At 41.6% G+C, this 15,749-nt stretch overlaps 2 protein-coding genes across 2 annotated transcripts; one reads left to right on the top strand and one right to left on the bottom strand.

Moving 5' to 3' along the window:
* The first annotated feature begins 947 nt into the window (after positions 1-947).
* On the top strand, positions 948-13,288 carry LOC122758579 (iporin). The gene is made up of 12 exons (XM_044012827.1): positions 948-1,063; positions 3,984-5,288; positions 5,403-5,643; positions 5,768-6,787; positions 7,828-7,904; positions 8,039-8,219; positions 8,323-8,428; positions 8,534-8,580; positions 9,213-9,891; positions 9,986-10,061; positions 11,599-11,650; positions 11,755-13,288. Exons 2-12 carry the CDS (start codon positions 4,038-4,040, stop codon positions 11,772-11,774), a joined length of 3,750 nt encoding a protein of 1,249 aa, XP_043868762.1. The 5' UTR covers positions 948-1,063; positions 3,984-4,037; the 3' UTR covers positions 11,775-13,288.
* Positions 12,749-15,429, bottom strand: fam166b (family with sequence similarity 166 member B). The gene is made up of 3 exons (XM_044012831.1): positions 15,326-15,429; positions 14,434-14,651; positions 12,749-12,798 (listed from the first exon to the last, which is right to left on the bottom strand). The coding sequence occupies exons 1-3, from the start codon at positions 15,388-15,390 to the stop codon at positions 12,749-12,751; spliced, it is 333 nt and encodes a 110-aa protein (XP_043868766.1). The 5' UTR covers positions 15,391-15,429.
* Between the last annotated feature and the right edge of the window lie 320 nt (positions 15,430-15,749).

The raw sequence follows: 15,749 nt of genomic DNA, 5'->3' as shown, positions 1-15,749 counted from the left end.
GTCTAGTTCTATGTAAGAAGTATCCATTAGTGTATATATAGTGTATATATACGTCTGTTAACCGTTATTTTATCATCAGGTTTGATTTGACCCCGTTCATCTCTGAAAGAAAAAAGATTTACATCATTCACATCAAAAATGAATTATATCATTTTCTTACTGAAATAAAATGAGAAACAATATGTACTTAGAAATGATATAAAGTCATTAAACTAACAAGTTCAATCTTTCTCACTTTAGGTCGATATTATTGTGATTTTTCATATTTTTCCCTATTGTGTATGTTGGTATGAAATGGACCCCAAGGATAAACGGTGTTTGTAAATGTTGAATTCTGAATATCAAATTATTATTATTTTATGTAGATACAAGTGATGGGCACTGATATCAGAATCTTATGACTTAAATGTAATTAGTGATGGATTTACTGGACACCTTATGTTATTGTTAAAGTTTTAATGCAGTGTACTTACGAGCCATCTCTGGTCTCAATTATTTATCATTAGTTTGTTTTTTTAAGTCTATTTGTAACACGTGTCGATGTGTATTCTTACTGTTCTTGCACATATCACAGTGTAAGGCTACAATCTGACACAATTCATTTAAGTGTACTGCCTCTATTTACAAAAAATATATAAATCTTACTTCTAACAAACATAATCCATCAATTAATAAATTAATAATAATAAATACATATTGTGGTATTCAAAAAAACAAACAAACAATATATGCTTTAATGTATATATTTATTGCTGAGATTCACGTTTATTCACCTTATTTACCTTGTTTTTTTTCTCTCTCTTCCTGTTTGTTTTGAGTGTCAAGGCCGTCCCCCGTCCTGATTGGTCAAAGCCGATGTGACGTAATATCTCCGTCAGCCTGTGGAGGGGGAGGAGGAGGAGGCGGCGGCGGCGGCGGCATGAGGAGGACGCTGTTATCGCCGGGACCGGGACAGACACCGGGTGCCGCTGCCACTCTGGTCCTCTGAGTCGGACCGGGCTCGTGCCAGATCCTCGTTGTAAGCTACTACAGTACAGTACGTGACCTACATCTGACGTCAAAGGTGCGTCGATATCGCTGCATGAATTCTCCTTTAAAGAAATGTTTGCTTGTGTCATTTTTGGAAAGTCACCTGCAAGAAGATGAGATGATGCAGCTGTGACCGCCTGTTTTCATTTATTATATGTGTTTATATCTCTTATCTCTCTCTTATTTTGAAGGCTTCCTTTTAGAGAAATGTGGACAAAATGCAATTTTAATATCCACACGTGCAGCATACTGCAACTGCGAATTGATTTGTGATATTTAATCTTTAAAGTCAAGCTTCAAGTAAATCACTGCAGCAATGACTGATGGATTACCTGATCATTATCAAGTACTCATTTCATCACCATCTGTTTTGATAATCAATACATTTGAGTGTTTATTAACAATCAAAATAAGCTTGTCTGCTTTTTTTTTTTTCCCTTAAATGTGAATTATAGGGATGGGAAGATACCATTCCTTTTTTGCGTCCGATCACAAACCGATACCGATATTAGTCCTTAGTCATTAGTCATTTTTAGACCATTTATGAACGTATGAAGCTGTTAACAACACATTTGTGCTGAGTCATTTCAAATGCATCATTCTCCAACAATGCAATGAATATAGTTCTCCCCAAAAAAGAAGCAATAAAACAGCCCAAACATGACAGCTAAAATGCTTTTGCTGATTTAAAAAAAACAACAATATATATATATATATATATATATATATATATTTTACAGTCTGTGCACAGAGAAACATGTGCTATATAGGGATATATTGTTATATACTTTTGTATTACTGTATATTGAATTTTCCATTTTTATCTTTCCAATATCCAATCCAGTGATTTTGACCAATCATTTGTCCACAGAAATGACAATTCCCGAGAACCCTTTTCACTTAAATGACTACAATAGATGGTTCTTCCATAAATGCATGAACAGCAAATTTATGGACTACTGGTTTCATTTTATTGAGATAACAAGACTTTGGTCTATATATATATATATATATATGTATATATATATATATATATATGTATATGTATATATAACCAAACCCCCAAACTTGTCCTACTTAAACCATATTTAATATTTAATTTACTTATTTACAAGGTAGGAGTTGTGATGCTGCTGTCTCATTACAGAGACTTGAGCGATGACAGTATCACAACAACAACAACAACTACAACAGTCAGACTCTCCTCATTTTGATTTTGAGCCGTTTGATTTTGGCTCATTGAATTGCCGTGACTTTTCTGCAGTGACAGCACGGAAAAGTCACACTTCCTGTGCACAGACATCGTGCAGAGAACCCATCAGTCACACTGGCCTACTTTCTTGTCGCATTGAACTATTGAACTGTTTGCAATAAATAGTAGCTGACACATCAAGAGTCGATGCAAAGTGGTCTATTTAAAAAAAACAATTTAACCCTAGTAATAAACGCATCAATTTAAAGTTACTTAAACACATTACAATACCTTTGATCTTCACACCTGCATACACTGTATAAGGACAAAGACACCAACTTAGACTGATGTGTTGACCTATGAGGCACTCATCCTCTGCCCTACACCTCAAAGCAATATGAAAAACATGTGTTTCATAAAAAAAGGTCTTTTAAGTACATATTAATTGCTTTTACTCTATATATGCACCTTTAAGCACACTACTAATTAAGTTTTTAGATTCTAATCTTCCACTTGGTTCTGTTGTTTTTGTGTTTACTGTTTTCCATAAAATCGGATTAACCCAATTTTCTTAGCGGTGCCTATTTATGATCCAGCAGGATCCTCGTAAAGGATCTGCCCGAGAGCACACTGTCGATGTGCTATTTGTTGTCTGAGGATGTTGTTATTGCAGCACTGTGATGCTAAAGAGGATTACATGTCTGTGGTCATCTGCTACAGATGTTTACCTTGTTTACACATTATTCTCCAGACAGTAACAGTCACATGGAGCCTCACGTCTGTGTTGAATCAGACGTTTTTATTCCCATAATTCAACAATATTGATTTACAACACAGCACTGGGAATATGAAACTCTAGTAAATAAATAACTAGTGGTGGTATCCTAGTAACACTTCTGATGACTCTATTTCACCTTTATTCACTTTGTTTTCTTTTCTAAACCTTGAATCTCATCATCGCATTATTTTCATGTGTGGACTTTCCAGACTTATTATTATTGCCGTATTTTCAAGTGTCTACAGTCAGGAGAAATGTGTGTGTGAACATGGATGTGGGGCATTTTAACTTGGCATTTTCCTAAACTCAGGTGGAAATGGAAATATTTCCCTCCAAGAGCAGAATCAGCGGAGCATCTCTGCACTGCAGCTGCCCTAGTTACAGAGCAGCTGAGTTAGTGTGAGGGAGCTGTGGTTGGCCCAGGCAGGGAGAGGAGGAGGAGTTTGGAGTGGTTGACTGAATTATGAAGCTTTGGGTGTGTTGAGAACCAGATTCAGACAAACACACAACAGGAGGAACGGTGGTGTAAACGTGCAGTTGTGCATTTACATTTCACAGTGATCTTTTCCTCATATGTTTGGAAGCTTTTTCTCCACCAAACCACTCAAATCTGTAGGTGAATCCCTCAGGCAATGAGCCAGTTTTGCAGCTGCACCCAAAACTAATTCACGATTTGTACACAAAACATTTACAATATGTGCAGTCAGGGGTGGGCAATATGGCTTAAAACATAATCAGTTCAAATATTTATTGCTATGAAATGATTAAGTTTTAACTGAAAGTTAACTGCAGTTTTAAACACACTTTATGGACCGAAACACTCACTAAACAGTGAAACATTTCAAAAACATCTTATCGCAATTATGTGTTTCATCTGAAAGTATGTTTCCACACTGACAGAATCATTTAACATCTCATTGTGTAGTTTTGTGTGTGTGTGTTAACGCAGATTAATCACGCTTAAATTTGACTTTCTTCTTCCAGGATTTCATAAAGGAGTGTGGAGACAGTTTCCATGGTCCAGCCTCATCCAGCAAAATGATTGGCTCGTCCAGTCTCTCAGGAGACACCTTGATTGCGTGTCACTTCCCCGTGGTCCAGCTTCCCACCTGGCAACTTCCCGTCCAGGCTTTGTGCGGCTCGGCCAAACGGTCCGGCCGCCTCTGCACAGCAGGCCTGACCAGAGCTGTGTCTCTACCGGAGCAAGACTCCGTCAACCGAGAGCAGGCCTTCGCTGGGGTTCGGAGACCTCTCTCCAGCAGTTACGGCAGTCTCAACGAGGAGCGGGCGGAGGAGGAGGGCACCAGTGACAGCAGCGGGAGATACGACTCCACCTCCTCACCGGAGGAGACGAGTTCCGATCAAAAGAAAGAAAACTCAGAGGCTCGAGGCAGTGTGCGGTCACACAACTCATTTCTTCCGAGCACAGAGTTAGATGAGGAAGATGAAGACAGTGATGGTGATAATCTGCACAGATATCGTGAAGACTCGTCTTTTGTATTGCATGGAAACTCAAATTGGCCTCTGAGTGGTGGTGCCAGGAGTTGCACAACCCCACAAGGAGACCTGGATAGTGAACGTGGCTATGATGGGACTAAGAGCGATCAAGACTGGCTCTCTAACCCTAACCCCTACCAGCTGATGGACTCGCCGCACGCTGATTATGGAGAGCAGGACTCGGACAGACTGAAGGACAACAGCCCTCAGGGTTGTTCTCAAGCGTTGTTGTCCAACACAGAGGACATCAGCGACTCTTCCTGTAACAGTTCTGACGGCGTCTTGGTGAACTTCTGCGCGATGTACAACAGGAGCAACAGCCCCGTCACACCTCACGACCTCAGCAGCCCTGCACTTCACCCCTCTCGGTCCTGTGAGGGATCTGTGTTCCTCAACCTCCAGCCTGTGCGGCTGACTCCCACTGAGGACGTCCAGCAACATGATGTGACCGTGAGCTCTCCCCAGGAAGAGCTTGTCGATGTGACACCCTCTGCTTCATGCTGGTCTCCACAAGGCCTCGACTCTAACTGCAACCTGTACTCTTTAGAGCTGATACCCCCGGGTCTTTCCTCTCTGGAGGTGTCCGACCTGACTGCCTGTCTCCAAACCCAGACCACAATGGCCATGGAGACCAACCAGAAGTACTACAAACTTGTGACTTGTGACCTTTCCTCCCAGTCACCCAGCCCGGCCTGGTCCAGTCTCACTAGTTTCCCCGAAGGTCTGAGCAAAGGAAGCCACATCCCTCTCTCTGAGCACGTCTTAAATCATTACAACAAAGAAGTAAGGAAGGTATTTTTTTGAATAAACAATAGAATCGAACATCCACAGTTTACTGACTGCTGAACTTTTGTCGTTGTGACAATCTAAATACTTTTTGTTTTATCTTTATTTTGTTCCCTTCAGGATAAAGTTGATGGACTAAAAGAAAAGCTGTTCTCCTCACCACCGTGCGGCTCTGGGTTGGACGGCTCCCTGTTTCAGACTCACGATGACCAGGTTGCCACCACTTCCACTGACCAAGCCCTCTGCAGGAAGAAGTGTACAGCAGTGTACAGCAGTAACTGCCAAGACATGTGTGCTGTGTCCACACAGCCATCTGTGAGTTCAAACCAGGAGCGCTCTACTACTGATTCTACTGACAAAGGTAAGGCAGTGGTGAGAGGGTTGTTTCCCTTGTTTGCTGTTTTTATAAGATCTGTTTTGTTTGGTGTAAAATCTAGGAGTCTAGACAGTGTGTTTATCTCTTCCTATCCTCTAACTCCTTCAAGGTACATGCTCATTGGAAAATGGAGTGGTGCGCTACAGTAAAGCCCAGAGGCCAACCTCGCTGCCCATTCAGCCCTTTGTTCTTAGTCCTGCAGCCAAATCCCAGTCCCAGACTCAGCACCTGGGCTGTCTCCTGGAGCAGTACATCAACCAAAAGAGCAGCAAGTCTAAAAGCTTCCGGCCTGGCTTTAATGGCAAGAGCAAAACGAGTCTGTGCTTTTCTAATCTTCAGCCGTCGCCCATGGGCAGCTATTGCCCCATCCTCCTTGAAGCTCCTTCAAGCACTGACACCTGCTCCACCTGCACGCCAAGCCCAGAGTGCTTCAGCCGCAGACGCACATGGTGCCAGTTCACGAGAAGCCAAGAGCGTCTGAGTCGGTGTACTTCAAAAAGCAGCCTGGATTCGTCTCACTGCAGCCCGAACCCCCGACCAGTTCAAGTGCAGGATAGCAGAAACCCAGGCAAAACTCAGAACAACTATTTATTCAATTTGCCCTCAGTCATAAATCAGTCGAACCTTGTCAAAATTCCGACCTACCAGAACCTGATCAACCTCTCACCGGAGCAGAGCAGTCATAAACCTCACACTCTCCGTGATTTCCACAGTCACATCTCCTACCATTCAATATTTTCTCACCCACCGCCCATTTTACCCGTAACAACTGATTTGCATCGCCAAGACCCGCACGTTTACTCATCTCCTCCCACTTTCTCACCATCGGAGGAAGAAAGATTCCCGCAGCACGGAGCTGCACCTGCAGTCAACGCCGGCTGCTTTCACAGTAGCGTTGCAGCTGCCCTCTCCTCAGTCGCTCCCCTCTCCTCTCTGAGCTCCCTGCTGTCTCTGGCTGGCTCTGGGCTCCATGTGCAGGGGATCCAGGACTCTGTCGGGCCCTGTGGGAAACACAGCCCCAGTCAGCAAAATGAAGCGCTGATGCCGGGTGACAGGCCTCCTACAGAGTTCTGCCTCTCGCCCGACACGTCATACGAGTCCCTATCTATCAGCCATCTTCAGAGGAGAGGTGAGGGTCAACTCATGACTATTTAGACTGGGTTGTATCACTGGAAACATGTAGTATGTGACACACAGATCTTAATTGGGTGACTCAGTAGCGGAAACGTCTTGACGATTCCACCTTGACTGGTTTGGCTGTTCAGTGATGAGCCTCTGAGAACAGCAATAAAATCTCAGTGTGCTGCAGCAGCGCCTTCAGTACCCCGAGGGGGCTTCCTTTCAAACATGACCTATTTTTAACTCTCCCCGCACGCGATTGGCTGAGCCCTGTGCTCTGTAGCCTATGCGAGTGAGACTGCGAGAGAGGGAGAGAATGATGCAGTAGAAACGGCGCTAATGATTTATAACACGCCCCATCATTTTTGTTTTAGCGCTGCCATATAGGCCACTTGGTGCCAATGTAATTATATAAATGTGTGTCTTGTGGTGGTCGATGGTCCGTGGAGGCAGTGACTGGCAGCGGCAGTAAACACAAGAGTATGTGTGGTGCAGCAGCACTGCAGGCAGGCAGCAGCATCAACACGCATAAAGAATTCACCGTGGCGTCTGCTGAGGCGAAGAGAGGAAAGCAGGGAGAGGAGACACTCCATCTGAGATGGAAATATGACGCTTTCATATTCACTTTGCATTCTCACTGGCAATATCTGCTGCATGATGAATCCTCTTTTTCTTCAGGCACTGACCCAGTTAGCAGAGAAAATCTTTAAAAAATTCACTATTTTATTAAAGTGGAAGAAAATCTGGAAGTGCAAACCAACTTGTTTCAAGGGTGTTATAGACATTACACCGCTGCAGATCGCTGTAAATAGCTCCACCATATTTGCAGACTTTTCTCTCATCTTTACTTTTATAACTGGATTAACACTAAAAATGTGAGAACTAGAACTAAGTGCAGAGTATTAAAAACACACAGAATTATAAACATAAAGTAGGAATGCAACACATTTCTGCCCAAAAACGTCATATCCTCCTGAGCTGATTTTTGTCCCCTGAAAAAAAAAGAATGCAGTTTAACCTTAAAAATGTTTTTCTTTTCCAATGTGGAAGGTCTGCTCAGGTCTGTGAGCAGGGCAGTGGATTTGATCATGGCTCATTTTGGCAGCAGCAGAGATCCGGAAGAAAAGGTATGAACTTGCAGCGCTGAGGACCTTAAATGACGTCCCACGCTGGAAAAGTGCCAAAGTGATACTTGCTTATGTTGCGTCAGCAGGAAAATAAACTGTCTTGTATTTCCTGACCTTTTTTTTGTGTGTCACAGATGCGTCTTGGTAACAGCTCCTGCAGTCCCACAATTGCAGGTCTGGTACTGAAACATTTGTGTCCATCAATCCAAAGAATTCTGGAAGACGGACTTAAGGATCACAACCTGGATCTCATTATTGGACAGCGTCGCAACCACTGCTGGACTGTGGTTGAAGTCTCCACGAGGATCACTACTTGTATGTAACTAAAGCATGACTGTCCCAAATTCCCTTTAGCTGAGTTTTGCAAAGTAAGTAACATTTAACACTTACTTTTGTGATGTTGACTCTTTAATGACAGGTTCATCCACTAAAGTTCTCCACAGCTTGGTCTTAAAAATCCAACAGTGTCCTCATCTCACCAGCCACTGTATGAGACTCAGAGCCTTCTTAATAGGCTTGCTTAAGTAAGTAATAAAATTACCTTTATATGTATTATTAATGCTGAAAAACACAGATCAAATTTCTGTTGGCGACAAAAATTAAATCTGTTGATGTTTTTACTTTTTCAGCCTACGAGGCCTGGAATTCTGGCTCAGTCTCCTTCACAGTCAAAAAAGTGAGTGCACAGTGTTTTATTTATAGTCCTTTATCTCTCCCATTTATATACTTTGTATGTAGTGATAATAAGCAGTTTCAAACTCACACAATATAGGAAAATGTTTGTTTAGTTGTTTGTTGTCTTCCCTCTGCACTCTTTGTGCCCTCTGCTGGACAACTTGTTCATTGCTTCAAATGGTCTGATGTGTTTGCACATCGGATACTGTATTTTTTAAGTTTTTAAGGTTTCCCGATATTTTGTGAAATTCTTTCAATAATCAATGATAGGATATCATATATGCCATATATGCCGATATATTGGGAGTGCTTGAGTGGATAACTGATAACAATATATGTATATTTTTCCCTGTGCCCAACTGCTGAGGACATTCAGTCTCCTCTGTAATGAAATGAGCGTAATATTTTCATGTCGTAGCAGTAGAGGGCGCTAGAAGTCAAGGGGGTAGCAGCTTATTTAGCCTAATGTCATTAGTGATATAGGCAGATCTTAGTGTGTTTTTGCCAATATCTGATAATACATTTTAAAGCCAATATCTGCCAATACCGATATCGTACCGATAATGTCGTGCTTGTGTATGTCTATGTTAAATAATGACTTTTGTTGAACACTTTATTTTTTTATTTCCACAGATGTGGTGACAACATACTATCATTCTTGGGGGTTCCTGTCAATGTCACTGGGACGGTGTCAGCCCTTGTTTCAGGAGCTGCTGCTCCTACTGCAGCCTCTCTCTATGTTACCCTTTGACCTCAACGTGCTCCTGGAGCCCAGACTGTTGTGTAACAGACAGCTGTTCTCTGAAGAGCCGAGAGTCTCTCCTCCTGAGCCAAGCTCAGCCTTCCTGGTGACCAGCTGGCCACAATTACGAGTGGGTAGAAAGATGGAGCGTTTCCCCGACAGTCAGCAAACCACTTCACACCAGAATGGTCTGCGTTGCAAAGAGTCGCTCAGTCCTCTGGATTCAAGTTGCACCAGTCGGCACAGTGGAGGGTTGCAGGATAACAGGAGTCCGTGGTTAGCTGCGGTTCCAGAGTGCTGGCAGAAAGAGCCTGACCTCATGGATGGTGTGGCTGAAGGAGAAGACTGTAGTCAGGTTTGTACCGATAGCTGGTCTCAAATAAGTATGAGCACTGGAAAGGAAGAGACGGGGAGCGATAAAGACAGTGGGAGCCCGCATGTGTCCACTTGTGTCCAGGTGGACAGCCCATGTCAGAGAGGGCCACGTTGGGCCAAACTGTTCGGAGCAGCTGTCACGTCCACCAGAGCAGAGACAGTTTCTCAGAGTTTGGTTGGAGCAAAAACTAGAAGGTAATAACCTGGTGTGGTGAAAATGTTGAAATGTTGAAATGTTGACAGTGTCATTCGGTGATAATGACGGTGATATGTCTTTGATTGGTTTCAGGCGACCATCTGAGTGGCTTCATTTGGACAGATCTCATCTTGGACTCTTGGCTCAGTCCATAAAGGCGATGAAGCTGGTAGGATCACCGAAAAACTATTGAGGAATACACCCTGCATAGATGGTGTAGAGCCTATTTACTGTTATAACAAAACAGGTTTAAATGCATGATAATACAAAATGCAGCTGACCCGATGAGAAAGCACAGAAAATATCAAATGTACACAGTCATCAATCATTAATTACACTATTCTTACTATTCTTAAATCCATTCTCAACTATATCAGATGGTTTGAGAACCAAATACAAATCAGGTTTCACCATTAAAACTTCAGATAATGTGTCTTACTTGAGTAAAAACATGAATAATATAGTATTAACATATTTATAATTCCAGATTAATGGCCAAAAATATATTTGTAAAGTATATTAAACTATATACTTAGGCTTACGCTGTACTTTGAGGTTATTGTCATTGATGAAAACCAGTTATTTCTGTGAAATGTAGCTCAAAATATTCACTGTTCATATTTATGTGGACAGTTTCAACATGACCTGTTTTAGTCTTACATCTAAACATTTCTACGTATTTAGTTTAACCTTTAGTTAAAAGGTTAAAGGGTTAACGTTTAGTGACGGCTAGTACGAGCTAGTTTGTGTGGTGCGGCCTTTTAATTCATTCAGTGAAGTGTAAACCGTAACCGTCATAAATCAACTTTGCTTATCTCGGCCTACTTTGAACTTTCAAAACAGCCAGTGCAGCCAGTTCTAGTTCAGATAATGCATGTCTCAATTGTTTTATCCCCCCCCGATGTGTTTTTGTAATTCTGCTCATATTAGTTGTGAATTCAAGCTTTGTGAAAATGAACAGATGTCCGATTCTCTCCAGGAATAACTGCAAGATGTCCCTTCTGTTACTCTCCTATTTCTTTCTCTCCTTCAACCATGAAATGTGAATAATGGCCTGCTGTAGACTACTGGACATTTGTCATATGTTAGTTTCCTTCCTTTATCATTAGGTGAGAGAAAAAAAAGAGTCAAGAAATGCACTGTTATTGTTGTCTCCTGTAGTGTCAGTGATGTTTCTATTGCCACAACAAATTCCCTGCATGGATTTTCTCTTCGTGCATGAGTTGACAAAGATGCAGTAGGCTGCAATTATCCTTCAGACCTTTTAACTGCCTGTTTATTTATTTTTTTTTAGCCATAGAGAAAGTTTCTGGAATTTTTTGTGTCCCTGGTACTACTGGAATTTTAACTGTATAGCAGAGTCAGTATGTAAGAGTTGTTGAGTTGCACAAATATGAGCCACCTTGTGGCTGTTTCAGGTATTACAAATGTGTGTAAGGTATATTTTGATAGATGCAGAAGCAGAGTGACTGAATAGACGGATACTTTTTCATGTGATGCAATAATGTGAAATGATACCACCCAGTATTTTTCTTCTTAGTATCTGAATGCTTCCTCTGATGCCCAGCGACAATCAAAACTCTGTCAATAAAGACGTAACGTATTTACTGCTCTTTACTTGGTTATGAACAATGTGCAAATGTTTAAATATTTATTTATTTACTTTTAAATTAATAATCAATAATCAATCAAGGCTTTTCTTGAAGGATCCTCTCGCTGCGGCTCTTCTCCAGAGCTTCCTTGGAAAGTTGACCAAAGGTATGTCCAAACAAGAACTTGTGTCCTGTGGAATGAGGTCACGTTAGACACTTTTTGTCCGTCATTGGTGGTGGTGGTGGTGTGTTTGTGTGTTTCTGACACAGACCTGGGATATGTCCCGTGAAGAAAGGCACCACTCCACTGTTTGGTGGGTAGATAGACGGCAGGGGAGGTGTCGTGATGTCCTTCCTTCCTGTGGATTCTTGGGACGAGGGGTCACTCCGCTGGTGCTTTCCAAACTTAACCAGTGCCTGGTTGGTGATGATGGGGTAACCTTTACCGATGAGAAAACGGGTCTTTGGCACATGCCCTGTAAATCCTGAGAGAAGACAAGACTATTTTAGTAATTATTTGGCATTTATAAGCAGAAGTATACATATACTATGTGTGTGGTTGACCTAAGACATTTCCCTTTTACTTTCACTTTCACTTCATACCTTTAGAGAAACATGTAACAGCAAATAACCAGAAATTTTTCTCTTGGGTAAGAAAAAATTACTCATACTGGGTAATTCCACAGAGAGTTCCCTCAAGTCGCTCCATGCGACTCGCTCTCTAAGTTTCTCTGTATCGCAGTTTCTTTCCATTTTCATGTCCTGTTTTTGTTTCCCGTGCTCTAGAAGAACCACGTAGCATGAGTAAAGCGAGACGACTTCATTTGCCACCACGATGACTAAACATAACATAAATTTAGTGAGCTACAAATTTAGTTCTTTCAATCAGCTCCACAATAAACGTCAACTTCTTTTAATCAAGATCACAAATTCGGTCTCTTGTGAACGTGATCATGTGGTTCTGAAAATGTGAGCTCCGCCGACAGCGGCTGCTGTTTCCCTCACCATGCAGCTCCAAATTAAGTTCTCTGGCTGTATTACAAAGATCCACAGGGGGTGATAGAGGTTCCATACCAGAATCTTTTAAGCGTTTAATATGATTTTTAAATTGGTCTATTACACAACATTGAGATATGGTCACAAAGTATGTTGTACAGTAAATTTAGTACCAACTGTCACAACTGTGGTACCTGAGATAAAGTACTTGTGCTGGTCATCGTCCTCCATGTAGTACGGTGAGGTGTGGGTGAAGGACACCAGAGGTTTATAGGTGATCACTCTGTCTGTGATCGCTGTCAGGGGAGGTTTTGGTCTCTGTGCCAGAGGATGACAAATACAACCAGTGAGAGATTCATGACTCTCACACGTAATTGTGTGGAGGATTCTAGGTTTATAGCAATATAACCTGCCAAAATGGCAAAAGAAAATGAAGCAAAGACAAGTCACGTGATATTTTCACATAGTGCCATAGTGTATAAGCCTTTAGGGGGCAGTGTTATGATCTGAGATCGCTTCAGTTGGTCAGGTCTAGGTTCAGCAAGGTTATGTCAGCGTCCCTTAAAATACTGATTAAGCTGTTTGTTTGGGGGACACATTCTAAGATGCCAGGATTCATCAGACTTGAGTTGTTAAAAAATGGTTCCATCTTTGTTACTCATTACTACCAAATAAAATCAGAAGAAGAAGAGTTGGTAATGGTCTGTATTTATATAGAGCTTTTCTAGTCTTGATCAGCTGCTTTACACGATAGTTTTCATTCATGTGCTTCAACATGGGCTTAAGTGTCTTGCTCAAGGTCTTTTGATACTTAAGTACAGTAAATGTCATATACTTTAAGGCTAATATTATAGAAAAAAATGTACTTCAACTTCTACCAAATTTCTATGTCCCATAAAACAAGATAAACGAGAACACACTCACACATGGTGAATTTGTTTGTGGTAGTGCAAAGTTGGATTATATTACAGTGAAAAGACAATGGAGCTCCACCATGGATAATTAACAAGAGTGAAACTACTCTGAGGTGCCATGGCAGCATGTGTGTGTGTGTGTGTGTGTGTGTGTGTGTGTGAGCAACCGAGGAGGAGAGAACAGGCCAACAATGGCATGTGTGAGAAACAGAGAGAGAAACCGAGAGAAGGAGGGAGGTTACTTCAAACTGTCGGTCGGTGCAGTTGACATTTGGCAGGAGCGTCGATCGTCGCAGGCTCCTTGCGTACATTTCTTGGTAAAACTCACTCAGTGCTTTACGACATGTTTCGGAGTAGCTGCAGGAAAAGTGGTTCCGATTTCTTGGAATGAAGCCTACAACAGCAACAAGCAATATTAAGCCATGATGAGATGTTAATATATTGATCCCTGAATCCCTGCTCCAGTGTGACATACTGTATGTGTGATTCTCTCTCAGTCTGGACAATACACAAAACACAACGTCAGCGCGGTTTTCAAACTTAATCTCCCGCACAAAGCATTTCCAATGAAAACAACAGTAACCAAGGAGTTGTTTTTGGTTGTTGATGTTCACGTGGCGTGCGTTTCAACTTATTTAAAGTGAGACAGAGAATGTTATCCACATGGATTGGTGAGATAAATCATTTTTGTGTGTGAATTGATGATTTATTGTATTTGAAGAACCAACGTTACAATGCCCAGTCCTTTTCCCGCGGTCGTCTCGTGTTGTTGTCTTGATTTTTCAACACTTTTCCACTCACCTGCTTATTACTGACACTTAATAATTCAGCAGTTCGACACAGATTACCTGGTGTCGTGTTGCCTCACATAGTCAAAGGCCTATTGTTTTATATCCGACTAATACAACAACTGGCATTTTGCTGTTCCGCATTCGTAAGCAAACGGCTTGTGATGAAGTGTTAGCACAGTTTATACTGAGGTATTTAGTTACTTAGTGGAGTCATAGTGTGTGTGTGTGTGTGTGTGTGTGTGTCATACCTGTGTATCCTGGTATCACCCTCTTCATGGTGCCGTCAGAGACGCCTCTCGGTGTCAGAGCAGCAGTGTCAGGTGTGCAGGCGGAGGAGGGGTCGTGACCTGTGCGGAGGACCAGGCGACCGGAGCGTTTCACATCAGGACTGGTCAGCAGCTCGGCCGTTTGCTGGCTGTACGTCCTCCCCATGTTGTACTTCAGCTGTGGACAATAACCCGTATACCTGGAAAAGAGACAACTTAATGCTTTATAGTGCGACGGTTCTTGGTGTTAATTATAAGAACTCTCGTCAGACTCTGAATATTTATGTAGAATGGAATTATCACTTTAGGTTCATGCAGTCTCTTTACATTTTGCTCTGTTAATCACCTCAAAACTTCTGGTTCTCCTGGTTCAACCTATGCTGCCTTCTCATATTTGTTGATTATTTTTATTGTCATGTTTTTTGTTACCTTTTAGTGTTTGTACATGGGTATATTGTCCCACTGCCTATTAAAACTACAGATGTAAGTGAGCTAATGGCTTTAATCTGGCATATTTACATGATGATGTCCATTTATTACCAGTATTAATATTATATAATTGCATCCCTCGCATTGTAAAAACTTTGCATCGACAAAACTCTGTGACTCAATGTGGGAATAGAACATTGTTTTTGCTGTATAATCTTTATTCTAACCTAAAAATGTGTCCAAAAGAAATTTTATTCAATTTAAATCAATTAATGATCCAACTTGAATCGGCACCATTTTGGGCTGCAACTGACTGTAACATGGTTTTGGTTCCAATAATCTGTGTATAATAGAATACAATATATATTGTTTTTTTTTCTTAAACCTACAAGGCATTTTCCATATTTTATGAGTAAATATCGGGTGTGTGGACACATGCACTTACCCCGGCACATAATGTGGATCAGGTGTCACCAGAACTTTGCTGAATTTCGGCGCATACTTGTCCATGATGGAGCGTGAAGAGTCTCAGCCTGAACGCAGCTTAAAGGCAGGTGAGACATCCTCTGTTCTGTGTTTGTTGGTTGCTACAGAGGATTAATCTCACCGTGGTGGTGGAGGAGCCCAGTGTCAGTCCACAGACGTGACGTGATCCTGCTGCTGCTCTGTGAGCTGAGCTGAGCCGAGTGTCACACACACACTTCTGTCAGGAACAGAGTCAATCAGTTTTCCTGCAGCTCATAGATATAAATCTATGTATATGTATATACATATATATTTATATATATATGTATATATATATGTGTATATATATATATGTATATATGAAATGAAATATAATATATATGAAATGATATACAGTATATGTA

The sequence above is a fragment of the Solea senegalensis genome, linkage group LG21 (assembly GCF_019176455.1).
Source record: "Solea senegalensis isolate Sse05_10M linkage group LG21, IFAPA_SoseM_1, whole genome shotgun sequence".
Lineage (NCBI taxonomy): Eukaryota > Metazoa > Chordata > Actinopteri > Pleuronectiformes > Soleidae > Solea > Solea senegalensis.
This window is presented reverse-complemented; position numbering and strand designations above follow the sequence as displayed.